At 40.0% G+C, this 18,547-nt stretch overlaps 1 protein-coding gene across 2 annotated transcripts in view; it reads left to right on the top strand.

The window, feature by feature from the left end:
• The window catches only part of tenm1 (teneurin transmembrane protein 1), a 176,278-nt gene that overhangs the window by 68,719 nt on the left and 89,012 nt on the right, over window positions 1-18,547 (top strand). For both annotated transcript variants that reach the window (XM_049744686.2, XM_049744678.2), the window contains one exon: window positions 17,319-17,489. In XM_049744686.2, coding sequence (XP_049600643.1) covers window positions 17,319-17,489 — 171 coding nt within the window. The remainder of the gene's footprint in view (window positions 1-17,318; window positions 17,490-18,547) is intronic.

Raw genomic sequence — 18,547 nt, forward strand, 5'->3', positions numbered from 1 at the left:
ACGCCGGTCACCGGTCTGGAGCCAGGCCTGAAGGTGGGGCTCCAAGGCAAGCTGTTAGACAGTCCTGCACCCTGAGGGCCTGCCTGGCCAAACTCTACCTGAAATGACAATGTGGGTGCCCGTTCTCATGGGCTCACCACCTGTGAGAGGGGCTGTACGGTTTGGCTACAATGTGAGCCCATGACAACGACGTTGGCGGTCTAATCCAAGCTGGCAGAAGATGGCTCTAGGAAAGTGAAATGCCACTACTCTGGTAGGCAAACAGCCCGAGCTGTGTGCGAGGTGGAGACATTCCGACGAGACATACTCTGGCTCTGGAACCAGTCATCTTGAGACAGAGTAGAAACTCATGGACTCTGGTGTTGCTCATCGGAGCTAACACACCTAGACCCCTCCCCTCATCCGAGTCCAAGACATATAACCACATATTTTTAGGGTCTGCAGAGTCCCGTCAAGAGTTTCAACTGCCACCCAATGCTCCCTCAAAGTGACGCGTGTGTGCAAATGTGCACTCCTTTCACCATCTGAGCGCACATGTTGGCGTGCACACATACATTTCCACCAAAGTAAAATCTACAAACAGAACATCAAACCATTCCTCTTCGAGCTCTGGGTTGGGACCAAAAGAACAAGATCCTGGATACAAACGGCTGAAACGTGTTTCCTTGGCGGCATTTCTGGGCTCTGCCGAGGGCATAGGGTAAGAGACTTGTCATCTAGGGGGCTTGAAAGTCGAGCCGCTGCACCTCTATAATCAGAGAAGCCGAGGTAACTCTGGCTTCTTGTTAGGATGTGCCTTGAAAACATCCCTGTTGAGGTACTCGGGTATGTCCCACTTATCTAGGGGTTGAGGCGGCAGGAAAGAACATACATTGTTCTCCTCACCCACTTCATCCAATTTCTCCAGGTAGCACTTCAATGTGTTCGCAGGCTAGCCAGGATGGTCACTCCAGTATGTAATGTCCTCCATAAAGCCTCTTGCCGGTGGAACATGTCATGAAGACTCATCTCATGAAGACTCAAGACTCTCATCAAGAGAGGGGCCCAAGAGGCATTCCCAGAAGATGACTGAGTCACCTCATTTGGCTCCTCTTGATGTGGAGGAGCAGTAGCTCTACTATGAGCCCCTCCTGGATGAGGTAGATTCTAGAGCCCAACAGAATCTTATGTCCATAAAGTTTATGCCTGCTAGAACTCAAGTTTTACTTCCTGATTGGTCTTCCTCTCCAGAACTCACAAATAGATCTTACTATGGAAGCGAAACAGTGCTAACCTCCAATGATTGCAACACACTACGACTGTGAATCCAACGACCTCCCCTCACAGTCCAGATGATTTTGCACATGTGTCAGCCAAAACAGCCATACATCATTGTAACATGTTTAGGTCTACCAGACCTTACTGGCATTCTCACACCAACACTCCTTTCACCTAAGTGGCCAAGACATACAGACATACAAGTCTGACAATACCAACACAAAAATGATAATCAAACTCCAACCTACGAGGTTCTGGTAGCAAAGGCAAGTATGGATACCCTTATGTTTGAACATGGTATTAATTATTGACTATATCTGTGGTGCACACAAATTCCAATAACAAAACACCATTTGGGTTCAGATGAGATGTGAGATTCTTTTCAATCTGGCTCTTTCAGGGCTCATTGCCATTGTCCCCCAAGAATAACAGAATATCCACCAGTACTGCTCTCCAGTACTCCCTCCAATGATTCCAAAGACGGTGGGTACTCTGACCTGCAGTTTGATGTCAGATAGCAGAGCATTGAGCCGGAGGAAATAAGAATGCCCACAACAACTAAGCAGCTCTCAATGGGGACAAATCTAGGATGGAAAAGAGTCCAACTCTCCTCAAGAGGAGTAGTTCCCAAGCCCTAATGAAGCATTTAGGCAAGTCTATCATTTTTAGGTGGATTGTCCTGATCTCCCGCAACAGCTCAGGCTCCTTCCCTGCCAGAACCCTGATGGTCCATGTCCCTAGAGCAAGTTTCTGTAGCTAGGCCAAGGTCCCTGCCTGACTGGGCCAATAAAGTGCAGACCATCAAGAACCACTTCCAGGCCTGGCCTATGGGCAGGGGAAAACTTGGTTCAATATCAATAAGGGAGTTATGAGCTGTGCATTGTCTGGTCCCTCATCTTGCCCTATGTGACTTTACCAGCTGACAACTGAGTGTCTCGGATAACTGAGACACACTGTCACCTTAATGCAGTCGAGGGTTCAAGGAGGAGAGAATAAACAAATCAAGAATAACAAAAAGCATCTCAGCAAGCACAATCACTCACACAAGAAAATAATCAACGTACAGTAGATTCTAGTGAATGAAACAGCATTACAAATGCATCATAGAATCCAGCCTCAACCTCAGCCCAGGGTCTTCATGTGCAGATATCCTAACTCTGCCCAGCCGGTTCACACACAGACACATACACTCGTCCACGTAGAAAAGCCATGTAGATTAATCCCCTGGTTGAACCATGCTATCCCATTAATGTCCCGGACCTGGTAATTAGTGCATTAGTGAGGAGTGTGAATGATGACTAGGAGACCACGTAACCTTTTAATTGGTGTCATGCTCCACTCTTGCTTGGCAATGATTGATCTCTATGTTGCCATTACCATGGCAACTACATTTAGATGGATGTGACATGAGGAAAGATGACATGTCCGCCTGTACATCAAATTTTCAAATTTCAAAGATTACAGTGGTCATGGACCTAATGACTTTGTTAAGGGGGAGAGGTTGAGACAGCGGGTACCGCATGATTAGCTTTTTTAATTACATAATGATTAGGTCATTTAAATCAATGACTTAACCACCTTTGACAGAAGAGGAGGAAAAGTCACCTGTAGTATACGATAACAAAATTCCTGGTGTTGTATAAAATACCTGTATGCTAATTAGAGTCCCAGAATATGGAGGAAAACTGGAGGCGCACAAAAGTCAAGTTCCTTAAATTCCAGTGGTAAATTTCCTAGTCAGTAATGATTTGGAGAGCCATGTTATTTACTGGTATAGGTTCATTGTTTTTTGTTTTATCAAGTCCACAGTTAACACAGCTGTCTACTCAGAAATGTTTTAAGGACTTTTTGCTTCCCTCTGCCAACGAGGTTTTATGCCATAATGATTTTATTTGCCAGCAGAATTGGGATTCCCCACAAAGCCTGGTTTAATAGCCATGGAGTTAACAGTATTGACCAGCAGACTTACCCGACTTGCGCCCCACTGAATGGGGTACTGTCAAGAGGGAGCTGAGGGAACAGAAACTCAGAAATGTAAAAATCCTAAATTCTTATTTGACGCTCCAAAATCAGATCACATTCTCTACTCAAGTTTCAGGGAAAGGGGGAATCATTGATGGTGCAGGGGTACACTTACCTTTCTTGTGTGCCAACACAGTAAGTTCAATTCCCATATATGACGGTGTGAATGTACTATGTGACAAAAAAAAAAAAAAAAACGTTTCAGGGAAAGCTGCTCCAAGACAGTGGCCGTGTTTTGTCTGCAGGGGCTGTGCGAGGGTGGCTAAATCACTTTGTGACATCACAAAGTGAGAACACTGTCATTTTTCTGGCAGGGCCGGTGTGAGGAAAGGAAATATGCGCTGGAATGCCAACACTTTTTGTGTCATGGGCACCCACCTGTATCATTAGTTTGAAACAATACATCATCAAAATTATGTTGTTGGCCTCTGTTGGTAATTACATTATTATACAGTAAACACATTTTGATAGTACATTATGCATTTCTAAGTTCAGCATGTTGGAAAAAAACTGATGATTATGAAAATCATTTGGATTCTTCATAAAACAAGTGCGTTTTTTGTCATTCTAACTTTATTGTGCTTGGGGTTTCATTTTTGCTCTAAATATGGAAGGATGGTCTAACAGGCATCATAAGTGAATGCTTAAACTTGACAGCACAAAGGAAAATTCTCCTGGGGAAACATGAGTTATTTTTTTTCCATACCGACAAACAAGAGACAAGCATCACTTCAGCAGATACCCATGCACTTCTGAAAAGTCTGTCAATTATGCAGAGAGCATTCAGTTATCCCTTTCAAATGAGATAGGACTCTTCGTACATGCAATTTCTGTAGCTCACGTTGCACGTGCTCTGTTCAAACATGAATACACCATTAGAAAACAAAACTGTTCCATGGATCATGGAAGTATGTCTCAAATTGGAAGCATTTTAAAACTACACCAATACGTTTCTATGTAAATGCTGCAAAGAAAGTGTAAAGGGCTTGTGACAAATATTCTATGTAAGCATCCAACAAAAGTATGTCACAACCAAAACCACACAACAGCAACCCTCATATTTGTTATACGTAACATACTCTGCCTTGCAATTGTATGGCGACCAGTCCAGTGAGTACTCTATCGCTTGACCAACATGAGCTGGAATTAGTTCCTGCTCATCTGAAACTCTCACACAGACAAGTACAAAGTTTAACACCATTTCTTCCGCCAAGTGTTGCTTTACAGGACAACCAGTTAAGACTCATTAGTTTTGTATATTCGCGATTTCACTGAGGCTAAACAACATAATTTCTGTATTATTTTAATTGGAATTTAAAAAAATGCACAATTTGGCAAAAAGCCTGAACAACACATACTCTTGCTTTTGAGCTTTTGATGTCCAGCTCATGGATTCATCAGGGCTCCTTTCTTTCTGATTAATGTAAAAAATAAATCAAGAATTAATTGAACTACCGTAATTTTCGGACTATAAGTCGCACCGGAGTATAAGGCGCACCAGCCATAAAAATGCACAATACAGTGAAAAAAAACGTATATAAGTCGCACCGGAGTATAAGTTGCACTTTTGGGGCAAATTTATTTGTCAAAATCCAACACCAGGAACAGACATGAACCAGCAACAACAGGCTAAACGATACGGTATGCTAACGTGACATATACACAAACGAGGAGCTGAGAACGGGCCTGAGTAACATTCAGAGTTATTCAAATAAATAACACGTTTATCAAACCATCTGTGTCACTCCAATTCATTAAATCCATCGATCATCCTTTATGTAAACAATGCCGCGTATGCGCCACATATGCGCCGCTGACGTCGGACTCGTAAGTTGCATTTCCAATTATTCCACAGACCCATATAACGATATATAAAGTATATTTCAAATAACTATCATATAACAACAATATTATCAAACAATCTGTGTCACTCCTAATCATTAAATCCATCGATCAAATTCCTCGTCCTTTATGTCAACAACGCCGCGTGCGCGCCGCACAGATCTAGTATACAACTATATTGTAGCGTTAACAAAGTACCAGGAAACACGTGGGTTTGGTCAACGGCTCTTTATTTAACAAAACAAGAGTTCAACGAGCCAGCAACTACTGAACTGTAACGATAAAAACATATACAAGTTGCTACACGAAATAAAATATATCAAATAACTATAACATAAATACGTTTTTCAAACCTTGTGTCACTCCAAATCATTAAATCCTTCAAACGTGGGGCCCTTCGTCATCTTTGTCATCCCGTGATAGAATCCTTTGTCCTTATGCAAACAACCGCCGCGCTGCTAACGTCACTTGCAGGTCAAATGACAGTAATCCCTTGGTACATCGCGGTTCGTTTATCGCGCTTTCACTACATCACGGATTTTTGAATTTTGAAAATTTGCGAAAAATTCACATATAAGTCGCTCCTGAGTATAAGTCGCCCCCGCACCCAAACTATGAAAAAAAACAGCGACTTATAGTCCAAAAATTTCCAAAATCTTCTTCAGATATGGTATTGTTTAATCTAGTCAGAAACAAATCTAGGAATTTACTTGACAGGCCCTAAACATTGAAGTTGATATCACTAACCAGAATTGACAATTTATTTACGTATTTGCAATTTGTGCATTTGCACACACTGCCTGTTTTATGTGTCAGGTGAATGTTCACACAGTCATACTGTATATTTGTTCCTGGTATGTGAAATATAGGTGTAAATACACAGTCCAAAAATATTGGACACTAGCGTTACAGTGTTGAGCATTTGGACCTTTGGTATTAATACTGCCTTATGGAACTGTTAGAAACCATCTATCTTTCCATTTTCCATAGCCCAGGATCTCAGGTGAACTGGAACCTATCCTAGCTGACTTCAAGCGAGAGCTGGGGTTCTGGTTGCCAATGCAGGGTACATCAAGCCAAATAACCAATCACACCTAAGGATTTTTTAAAGCAGAGTTGTCAAAACATCAGTCTAGGGGCCATTTACGACCTGCAGGATGATATTTTGCAACCCCATCAAAGTTTAATGGTAGTACAGCCCCCAACATTTTTGCCATACTGTTGCCTTGGGCATTTTTTTTTTTTTTTGTCACTTACGGCCGACCATAGCTCAGGCTGATGACTTCCTTCGGAGATTTGGGCGAAGCGTAATTCTGAAGTTGTCACGTGCCCGTGCCATAGGACACTCAGCCGGCAACTTCTCTCAGCCACGCCCCTTTCATCACAGTAATGACTATAACCTGCTCCCTCTTTATACTTTGTGTATTTAAAACCTGCCCGTGGTTTTTCCAGTCGGTGTCTACTGTTGCTTCCCGTCTGTTTCTGCACCTGTTGTTTCTGTCTTGCTCATCCATTTCCCCCGGTCTCGTGTGGAGGCTCACGGTCAAAACCCGTTCCTGTATCTGTTCCTGATCCGAGTGGACTTCTGTTTCCTGCCCACTGTCCGTGATCCTCTGTCCCGCCTGCGTCTTTGTTCGCCTACCCCCCTTCCCTTCAATAAACCCTGGTCCAAGCTGCATTTGGTCGCCCTGCTCCACTCATTCCTGACAGTGACACCAAGTGGAAGCAAAATATATCCTGTCACTCAGTCCCAGTCATGCCTTTTTCAAAACCTGCTGTGTAGAGAAAAGTTGGTGATAAGAAAAGCCAGTTTCAAGAAAAACAGGAGGAAGACTGTTTTTTTTTTTTTTTTTTTGCTGAGCACAGGATCACCCCGAAATTTGCAGTACACAAGAATTTAGATGTAATTATTGAAATAAGGGTAGATGAGTGAGAGTACCACCAATATTGCTTATGTTTTGTAGAGAGATTAATTCTCTGAGTTGTTAATAAAGATTGAAAATATTAGATTTTTTTTTTGGGGGGGGGAATACTTGAACCCTTTTTTAGTGGAATACCTGATGCCGGGAAAAAAAATGCAAACATAGCGTGCTACCCACCCACCATGCCTTGTTGGAAATCCTCAGAATTAAATATTGGAATACACACGTGTGTTCATATAACTAACATCACATGAGCCATTGAGGCCTTCTGCGTGAAGTTGTAATATGTGATTTAATAATCTGAGAAAAATATCCAAGCCAATAACGAAGCAGTAATATGATGTCTGATTAAGGTGTCCAATTAGAGAGTAAATAGGACACGATATGAATGCAGATTACTGCTTTTAAATTATTATAGCACATGCCCTCTTTTCAGTAGGTGATACAATATCCCCCTTTTTCTTTACTACCCTTTGTCTCTCCTCGCAGACCCCCACCGCGCTGCAGAGACTGTGAATTGCTTTGTTAATTTGTTCATTTCCCAGTGCACCTCTATCCTGCAGACTTAACTTGTTATTAAGCACAGCACGACCATCAGATATGAGGAGCGGGCATTATGATGGGGCATTTAAGGAGAGCTAGAGGACAGGTTCAGATTGCATCTATAATCTTCAAGGATAGATGTGATGACACCACCGCCAGTCACTCATTTTATTGTTTAAGCCTCATTTGAGTCCTGCTTCTGTAAAACCTCAATGCCCTTTTGTGTCAGAAAAGCTCATTAGGGTTTGCTGTGGATCAATTAATTTCTCAATTGAAGGATGTGCTATTATATATTACATTGATTCAAATATGTGATGTGATGTTAAAAAAATAATAAATTAGTTACACATCTCACTGTGATCAAAAAATTGTATTCGCTTTTCGGTCACTTCATTGCATTATTATTATTGCATTGCATTGTATTGTTATATTGAGTGGACCATTGTTGCCCAAGGCACTTGTTGATTTTATTTAAAGGACAAATGACCCACGATTGCTTAAATTTTAACACCATTTATTTGCTAAATCTACTTTTCCTGCTTAATGACAATATAAAATGTTCACTTAAGGATTATTCCCAGAGGTCAATCTTGGTTCAGTCTCTAATTTTATAAATTGCGTGTGTGTGTGTGTGTGTGTGTGTGTGTGTGCGTGTGTGTGTGTGTGTGTGTGTGTGTGTGTGTTTGTCGTGTGTGTGCGTGCATGTTTGCGCTGCCTGTTCACATGCATGTGTTTGTACAGTTTGAGCAACGTGAAGTTTTATACAGTTGAACTGCCAAGAATATATTAATGACATAAACCTTATTCATCCTTATTTTATTGGTGTTTTTAACATTACAGTAACTTGACATAAGGAAAAATAATATTAATAGAAATAATAATAGGAAAAGATTTATAAAATAAAAACAATCAAAATCATTGTAACCTTGTGACACGGTTTGGCTATATATCCATACCACCATATGGTGTAAGTAGGCCTTGTCCTTCTCAAATTCCCAAGATTATGATTTAATATTCAAATTAAATACTCTTTGTAATTAACCACTTGGTTAACTAATAAAATGTAGCAGGGTCCAGAGGCACATGCCAACATTTGATGCATTAGCATCCAATTCCCTCATACACATTTCTATGGAAACAAACTTAAAACATTCAATAACACATCATAGCTTGTGACTGTTTCTTCTTGTATATCTCTACAAAGCATCAATGCATGCTCACAGAAGACAATGATAAAAATCTGATAGTTAAAAAAAAAAGGTACAATCAACGTTGACAAATTTGTACTGACTCTTAATCTGTCACTCCACATGTAAAACTTGCAACTGTCTTATGTATCTGTGGACATATTTGACAGCTCACTAGGTTGTAAACATTTTGCTTCTGCTCTGTTTAATGCCTCTTGTTTCGTGTGCTGGCTAGATATTGGAAACCAATCCAATGGTGTGATTGAAACACTGTGGGTTGTGGAAATTATTCGAATAAGCAATTCACTTTGAGTTACTTATTCATGGCTACAATAAGGCACACTTGAGTGTGTTGGAGGGTGAAGGAGAACAATTGTTATCTATAACTGTCTGTCAAACATGAATACATAAATATGTGTGCTTGCGTAAATTACTTCCAACCCAAGGGATACAAGGGTGTTGTTTTGTGTAGCTCCTAATGAAGTGTGGTGTGAGAGTAAAAGTGTAGACGTACCACTCAAACAGGGATGGCTCAAAACCTCAAAGCAATTATTCTACAGAGTACATTCATTACATTGTGGCAACTGTGTAGCAATAACAGCAGAGTGAACGTCACTGCGGGCTTGTTATTGTTTAGGTTCTTTACCTGTCATTTTAAATCATCATGGATGGACCGTCTATATCAGTGCTCCCCAACCACCGGGCTGCAAAAATTATGAAGATAACAGCTTCCACTTTTGGAGAAAAAGTGTCACTTAATGTCTGAATATCAACAATTCAATAAATAGAATCAGTTATAAAAAAAAAAAAGCAAAATTTATTCAAAATATAGTCATAATGTATCATGTCAATTTCCAATCCAGATTGAGGGTCTTTAACCCATCTTGTGCATTGTAAACGTGTTGAGTACTGCAGCAAAAATAACTGTTCAATCAAATGAGCAGACAAATGCTGGAATGTACGTGCTACAACTTTGACGGTTGATGGTTTGAGAAAATTGGAATTGTTTCTGAGCTTGTGAGTCCGTTTGTATTGTCTGTGTCCACCACTGTACAAATATTTGAGATCACACATACTCCGATTTTGCGTGCATGTGTGTCTGTGTGTGAGTGCACACGTATGTGTTTGTGTATGTGTGTGGGAGGGGGGGGGGGTCCTCACCCGCAGCTTCTTTCAGCCAGCTGCTTCATGCCTTATTGGGATTTATATTGATTGGTCCAGTTTCTCTGTTTTCACTCTTCTATTTTGGTCGACTGATGCTGCTCTAAGAAACCCACTGGCCTTTGCTAAAACTGCTCTAACTGCTACAGGAGCCTCAGCTAAAATTGCCTTTGAAAGGCTAGACAAGCTACAGTCACAAGAATTTGGATAAAAAAGAAGCCTTTGGAAAGAAAAAAAAAACACCTCTAGAAGGGCACAAACATACATTGCAATACAATCTAAAGCTACATGGCAATCATGTGTTTTCCATTGCTTCTGATTTAGGAAGCCAATTAAATGACTTCATAATCCAAAATGAGTTGGGTTGGGGTGGAAACAAACTTTCTCAGAATTCTGATCTTAATCCCGTAAAATACTTTCAGTGTGAACTAAAATGAAGATGTCAGATAAGTGCCACCCCTCAAGAATGACCTCATCAATGTTTTTTTTTTTCAATGAATGAAAAATAATGACCAGAAACATTCAAAAATGGTCTCACTAGTCTTTCAGAACAGTGTAAGATGTTTGAACATTACAAGTTGCTGTGTCTCTTTTTTGTATTGGTTTCTGATTGCCCGAGAGGATTGTAACATTGCACCTGTCCCTGCTTCAGTTAATCCTGTATGTCTGACGCATGACTCATCTTTCAGCAAAGGGCCAGATTAGTTAGACAGCAAGTGGGAGCGAAACAGAGCGAGTGGGTGGCGGGTGTGATTGCAATGTAAAACAGTGAATTGTGGCAAAGTGTGACAAATGCACTAGTTACTACCACCAACTCTCCAACACTGAGTTTTGCAAGTAGAGGATTACTATACTCTGATGCTCATTTACTCCTTATACCGTAAATGTTTGCCACAACCAATAGCACAGAATTGAATATCAGCAGTCACACTTAACCTGTCAGGGCAGTTGTGGGTAGTATGAAAAATATTTTACCATAAGAATGAATCAAGCCCCAAAACACATACAAACATGCACACACCCCAGGCTCTCAGTCAGTCTCAGAAAGAAATTTGTTTTATTAGCTTAGGAGTTCCCATCCGTCATTCCCCTTCACACTTGTTTTGCCCATTTGTCTCTCTCCTCCGTTACTGTGCTCTCTCCCTCTTGTGTGTGACTTTTATCTCTGCCTGCATTCCCTCCCTGCACCAGCATCCCTCTGAAGTTGTGGCTTTGCTGGAGGCTGACACAGCCACGCAATTGAACTCAGCTGAGCAATTGCTTTTACTGTCCATGCTAAACTATACCCTAGATTAAATGACTGATGCTTGAATGCCCGTATTGATTATTTCTTTTCACCTGTTCATTCTAAGACCCCAGATGTAAGATCCCAAAGATCGTTCACCAAATTGCATATTCGCTTTACTTGTTGGTGTGTGCGTGTTGCCTGTGATCTCATAAGATTATGTTTTACCAAGATCCAAAATAGCTAGCGCTGAATTGCAAGTTCACTAAGAAATTGTGTGCACTGTTGCCACAAGTGATGGAGTCTGCAGTACTTAAAACTGATTTTAAACTTTAGCAATAACATTAGTCGTGTTTACGTTGTTTCATATTTTACACGTATCTGAAGAAATTACATTTTTATTATCTATGAAATAAGTAAAAACAATTTCAAGCAGCAAAATAAGCAAGCTCAATATATTCTTAGATAATTGTTCAACTGGATGGCGATGCACTTTAAGTTTGAGTCTGACTTGTCTGACAAATTCATATAAAAGTATCTATAAGAAAAATATAGCATGTCTTTGTGATATGGATATTGCATAGGCCATATTGCAGTCCTACTTTCTAATTCATTGATTATATTTGGCATCTAGGGAAAATTGTCTTTTTTTTCCCCCCAAAATACACTGTAGATGCAAAAAGCTGGACATCGCGCATGAATGCCTGCAATTGTTTAGATGTGGCACTGAGTTCTTTTGTGACCTCCTGGATGAGTCACCAAAGTGCTCTTGCGGTATTTTTTTGTAACCTTTTTTCTCCATTTGTGGATAATGGCTGTCACCTGGTTTTGCTGGAGTACTAAGAACCTTTAGGAATGGCTATGTACCCCTTTACAGGATCATAGAGTAGTTCATTTAGACTTGGTTTACTTTTCATCTGTTCATGAATTTTCTACATTTTGGCCAACTTCATTTTGTCAGACAGATTCTTTTTAAGTGATTAAACTGGTTTGGAGGTAATCGGGCTCGGATGTCGTAAATGAAAGTGAACTAATCGTTCCAAAAAATGTGATTACCCACAGGTAATTCATTATTTAACAATTAGGCTTAGTACTTTTCTACAAAGGTCCAGGTGGCTTTGAATATTTTTCCACCTCAACAAATAAAATAACAATTAAAAGTTATGTTTACTTGGGTTGCATTTGTCTTTTATTAAAATTTGTTTGATGATCTTAATCATTGCAGTGGGAAGAGCATGCAAAAAAAAACAAATTTTAGAAGAGCTAAATATATTTTCACCGGACCCATACATGTTCTGTAAGGTATCAAAAGGTAGCAGGAATTGTGACTGTGGGGATTGAGAAAATGAATACACTTCAGCCTCCTCCTCTGCATTTGTGTCCAGTTACACACATTCCATTATCCACATTGCTCTGCATGATTCACCGACATCAGTACCTAGGGCCAGCTTTGGAAGATATCTTCATAATATGAACATACCTGCCTGTGCTCTCAACGTGAAAACTATAGGAGCAGTTATTTCGACAAATACATTGGTTCCGTACTGTACTCGTACGTCATACGGACCTATTACGAATAGAAGCATCGCTCTCTCTCTTTGAGTTGTAGTCTGACTTCAGTCACATCCCTATGTGACGTGTCTGTGCTCACAATGTGAAAAATATAGGAGCAGTTATTTTGACTAATACATTGGTTCCTTACTGTACTTCATATGGCCCTATTACGAATAGAAGCATCACTCTCTTTTTGAGTTGTAGTCTGACTTCAGTCATATCCTTCAAGTCAATCTCAGGGGGTAAGTGACAGCACGGAACCCCCTCAGTGCACTACCGTCCTATTACCTGTGGCAGTCATCTCACTGTCACGCTGATCAATGATTCATGTGCAGGAGGACCTTGGCCTGTTAGCTTCCTGCGCTGCTGCTCTCAGCTCGCTGGCTCCGCTGTGCTGCTGGCTCTTCAGGAAATAATGACTGGACTTTCTCTGAGTATTTCTCCAACCGTTAGTCACATTTTAGTAGGAATTCTGAGAAGATGGACACAGAAGGAGGCATGGATAGACAGCCAGGGAGAAAAAGAGTACAAGCAAAGGTTCATGTAGAGCTCAAGCTGCACACATAATTGCCTGCATGCTGTTGAACAAGTGTGTGTGTGGACGAGTGTGGCTTATACAGCGTGTACATTGGGGGGAAGATCTTTTATTTCCTGGAAAATAAATAAAATGTAATTGCAAGATACTTATACAGCCCTTATATAGCATTTTTTCTACATCATCCGTTTCTCAAAATGTTTTAAAAATGGAATTGTTGTGCGTGGGTTTTTCCAATTATCTCCTAACATATATAGCTCAAGGTTTATTTATTTGTTTGAATTTGTATTTTTATTTTATGTTCTTATTATTTTATTTATACAATATCTATTTATGTATTCAATCTGTTGAGTCCGGCAAAGCAGATGGCTGAAAATACTACAGCAGTAAATACTACAGCCCCACTTGCTGTTTCTACGGGGAATAAACATAATCAGTAGTGAGATTAAGATTTGTAGTCAAACCAGAATATTCTCTTGGGTAATAGAAATCCACAACATGTTTCAATGTAAATTCAACCCAGAATCTAAAGAGGCATTGCTTTGAAGCAACATGTTATCCTTGACAACCACATTTCATACAAAATAAAAATATCATACTTGTCAAAGATGTAACTTTTGGTTATTTGTATGGTATGTCATTGGCTCCTCCGTATATTTTTCCTAATCTTCAGGCAGTTATTATTTTTTAACAGGTGAACAACATTAGTGGGTGGGTGTCAATACGGGTCCATAACTGATTTAGAAACTTAATGTTGGACTGTGTGCAATCTGTAGTTTAGAATTTCTGTGCATGGAGGTGTCAAGCTTTTGTTGTTGGAATATGAGAAACACTGAATTTCAATTGAGTTAGTTTTGTCAAAACCAAACACAAAGCAAAAAAACTAAATTATGCCAGGAAGCTGCTTAGATTATACTACTTTTCGGTTATACTTGAAGTGGTGACCTATGGGATTGATGTTGCTACGAATGTTCCTCATGATTTTATTGTCTTCCCAAAATAAACAGAGATTTGCAATTGCCTATGGCCTCGTGAGCTTTAATAGTAATTAAATAATACCAAACAAAAATGCACTAATCAGATTTGTATGAAACATGGTGAATTGAAGGGTCTGATTTACTAAGGTATTGTCATTAGTATGTTTGATGTTTTTCTTTGGCATTGTTACAGATCAAATCATAAATTAATATAGTATATTATCTGTATCTTTACAGACCAAAAAGAGTCATGCCTAATGCTGTTAGGGATTTTCACATTGGTGCTTAAACTTGCTAAAGTGGGTAGCCCGCACAGACACCCCACACAACTATCCTCTCGTCGTCATGCCTTCTCGTCACTGCTCTGTGACTTTAGATGGTAAGTGTAGTAAGCTAAAGGTCAACAACTATGAAACAAAGATTGAGCAAGACAAAAAAGGAGATACTGATGAGCAGAAATGACAAATATTCCAAGAAGGGCTTTTTAGCATGTTTTGCTGAAGAGGCGAGGACAAGAGAAACAAGAAACAAGAAAAACATTTCAAATTCGCAAAAAAAAAAACAACAATAAAAAAACAGAAACACAAAATACAGGAGCTTAATGGCGGAAATCCTGACTGATGAAGGCTGAGTTATTCCAGTTGGAACACTGATTTCTGAAACTATTGTTCTGGAAAAAAATATAAATCGTGTGTCGAATTTGCTCAATTTTATTTTTTCAAGTGGTAGCACACATTTAGGTTAGCTTTTTTTTTTTTCGAATAATGTTATCTTGGTCTTACTGCTGCCACATTTTAGTAACCCATAACAAGATCGTGTTTCAAGCAGGTACAGGATCATGTCCAACTGAAACGGAAAAAAATAACATTATTCAAAAACGAAACAAAAATGAAATGAAACAAAACAAAACAAAATGGCATTATATGTTAAAACAGACCAAGACAAAACAAAATAGCATTATAAGTGCTTTTTGAAAATAAATAAAAACATTTTTGTTTCTTTAATTTATTTGCATTTTATTAAACCTACAAATGTGTCAGATTATTTTGCCGGACCCTGTATAAGCCAGCTGGATTACATTTCCTCCAATGTCATTATAGCTTAATTTTCACCCATTTTGTAATGTCAAAATCCCACAAGAGTTGAGAGAGAAAAAAAATAGGCTCATTTTGCATAAATGGCTCGAAGCCACGCCGCATGTTCACCTTAGAGTTCACAGGTGTAGGGATGTGTGGAGTTTGAATTATTTCACCGTGCCGGCGTCACTTTCCTCCAGGTATTCCGGTTTCCTTCCACATCCCAAAAACATGCATGGTAGGCCGATAGAGCACTCCAAGTTGCCAAGAGGTCTGAGTGTGAATGTTTGTTTGTCTATGTGTGCCCTGCGATTGGCCTACCGCCCAAAAACAGCCGGGATAGGCCCCTTGCACACCGCAGCAAGCCCGGCATCAAAGCTAAGAAGCTAATCAACGCATTACGCATCAACGCACGCACTCGCTTCTTTCTTTTAAACTAAATAAAGTTTATGACGAGCAAAATGAGCGGGGTTGCTGGACCAAGTTACTGTCAGCCTCTGATGAGACCAGACATGAACATGCACGTTTTCTGAACATCAATATGGCGACAGACTGAACATGGATGGATGGATGTCTGTCGCCATATTGATGTTCAGAGAACGTGCGTGTCCATGTCTGGTCTCATCAGAGGCTGACAGTTCAATTAGTGTGAACTGAATGTCACATTTACAAGGGTCATCAATATGGCATCATCAGACATCATGGCCCTTGTAATCATCAGTGTTTTGCTTTGAAGAACTCGTAATGTGCGTCAGTCGAGAACTAAACCATTATTGGCTCAAGCTACTTAGAAGTTGCTTACATATTGTTTCATGATCCCCGTAAGAAGTTTTACCATTCCACCAAAAAATCCTAAATTGTTTTTAGATATTTTCAATTATTATGGTTGATGATCAAGAGCACAGGTCAGTTGCAAGCAGGTCCCCTTGGAAGTCCAGCCATGTCTGCGTGAAACAGTAGCTAAACCTGAAGTCTGATTTTACACGCTTCGATTCCACGTGACTTTCCGTCTAACGCAGATTGGTCATGGACCCCAATTTTTTTTGTCGGAAATTCATGTTCAAGTAGTTCATCTTTTGGTATGAGCTTTTTCAGTTGTGTTGGTCATCATGTGTCATTTGTTTTTTGGGGGGCAACCATTTCGTTTGAGGGTTAGCGAGCTTGTGTAGAGCATATGGGTGCCCCCAGTCAACAGAAGTAAGATAGACAGTGAAGATGTTTGAAGTCTTCACAAGTTCTTTGATCTGCAATGCTTGAAGACAGCCTCTGACTGCCACCGTTGCAGTTACTTTGTGATTAGACTGCTTTTGTTTGATGTACTGAAGGTGTCACAGAAGAAAACTTGGCAGTGATTTATTTCATTTATTACTTCTTGCTTCAGTGAAGTAATGCTCCCTTTAAAGATATATTTCAAGTAAAAATGAAAGCAACATAGGACTGCAACTTTGCATACATGGGACATTAAGATTTGTTTGAGCCCTGTGAATATTTTATGGAACGTTTTATTGACAGTCTTGCAAGACAATTAATTTCCTTAATGGGCAGGTGTTGGTTGTTTCTATTTAACAGTGTGTTGGATTGTTTTCCCAGTAAATAGTTTGATGAGCGAGAAGGGGAAATCTACTATCCTCCCATACCCTTTGTTGTTCAAAAGGCCCATATGGATTGTGAATCAGCAGCGGCTTCATTAGTCATGCACAAAAGACTGTGTTAGCACTTTAATATCAGCCTTGGGCTCAAGTTCTGAAGATCCTCTGTAATTGCCCACCTCTGCCACAATCTATGTAAAAGTGTGCTGGGTTTATGTGTGCATGCGTGTGTGTGTCTGTGTTTATATTCGTTTGCCTGTGTCCTGTGTGCTGCCATGATGGACACTAATAAGCACATAAAATAAATGATAGGCCAGATATGGACATTAGAAGAGAGTCAGACATGCCCACATACACACTCTGAATTCTAATCTCTTCTATTTTCTCTCTCTCTGTGGCGCTCATTGCATGTGTGTGTTTGTGTGTAGCGGTCCACCTGTTAGGTCTGACCTGGCATCTGCAGCATGGCGAGAGCCAGCTGTATGAGAATGGTGTGAGCTCAGCAGACCATCAACAGGAAGACCGCAAAACTCGACCTACCAGTTCCATCCACCTGCTGGATACACTCAACCCTGAGAACACACAAGCCAGCGACAGAGGTGAGCTTAAAAAAGCATAGTAATGACAGATATAGCATGCACTCAGCAATGTTAAAACAATAAATGCAAAGTCAACTTTATTTATTTAGACTTCAATCACAGAAATGCCTCAAAGGGCTTCCCATGGCCAGAGTTGACAATTATTCTTGACATCCCCTGATCTTATCTACCATGTGGGCAAGGAAGAGATGGTCCAACACATTTCTTGTTCTCATTAGCTGATGTAGAAATCAGACTGCACCTTTCAGTTTGGGCATCACCTAGCCGGGGAGGAGGGTGCAATAGACAGAAAAGAAAGCAAAGAATTTAGAGAACAAAAACAATTTAAAAGAAAACAAAACAGCATCCAGATATTTTTGCATAGTTAAGATTGGCAATTAGAAAACTAAGAGATTCTGATTCGAGCAGCTGATTTGTGTCCATACATACCTCCTTTTCTTGCTGACCCTCATTTTCTTTATTGTTCCTTATTTGCGTTGACGCTGAGCTCCTGCGGGGCGAGCCTTTGTGCGGTTGGTTTAAGTGTGTATAGTTTAAAGATGTGTAAATGTGAACATTTTTGCACTATAGCCATTTTTTTTTCCTGGCTGTAGTAAGTGTAAAGAAGTTAAAAAATAATGTGCACTCTAGTAAGTATAAAGTCTATTTTGAAATTGTCTTCTAATTTGGGATCATAATCACATGCATGCGCACGTGCACGCACGCACGGACGCACACACACACACACACACACAATATTGAAATTCCATTATTTGTTTTAGTGCCAGATTAAATGCTGTGGCAATATTATGTTTTCTACCTATACATTACCTGCACTGGTTTCTTTATACATAATGTTTCTCCTTACACATATCAAACAAAATACATTTGAACAGTGGCTTGGCTTGCATACACAATATGCAATGTTTGGCGCATGTTCCGATAATAGCCTTCACTCCATAAATTAGTTTTGAATTTATTAGTCATTTAAAAGAAAGGCAAGATACTAATTGGCTAATCATGTTCCCTCTTAGCAGCTACGTGACTTGAATCGACTCTGGCCACTCACTTCTCAACTA

The sequence above is a fragment of the Syngnathus scovelli genome, chromosome 1 (genome assembly GCF_024217435.2).
Source record: "Syngnathus scovelli strain Florida chromosome 1, RoL_Ssco_1.2, whole genome shotgun sequence".
NCBI lineage: Eukaryota > Metazoa > Chordata > Actinopteri > Syngnathiformes > Syngnathidae > Syngnathus > Syngnathus scovelli.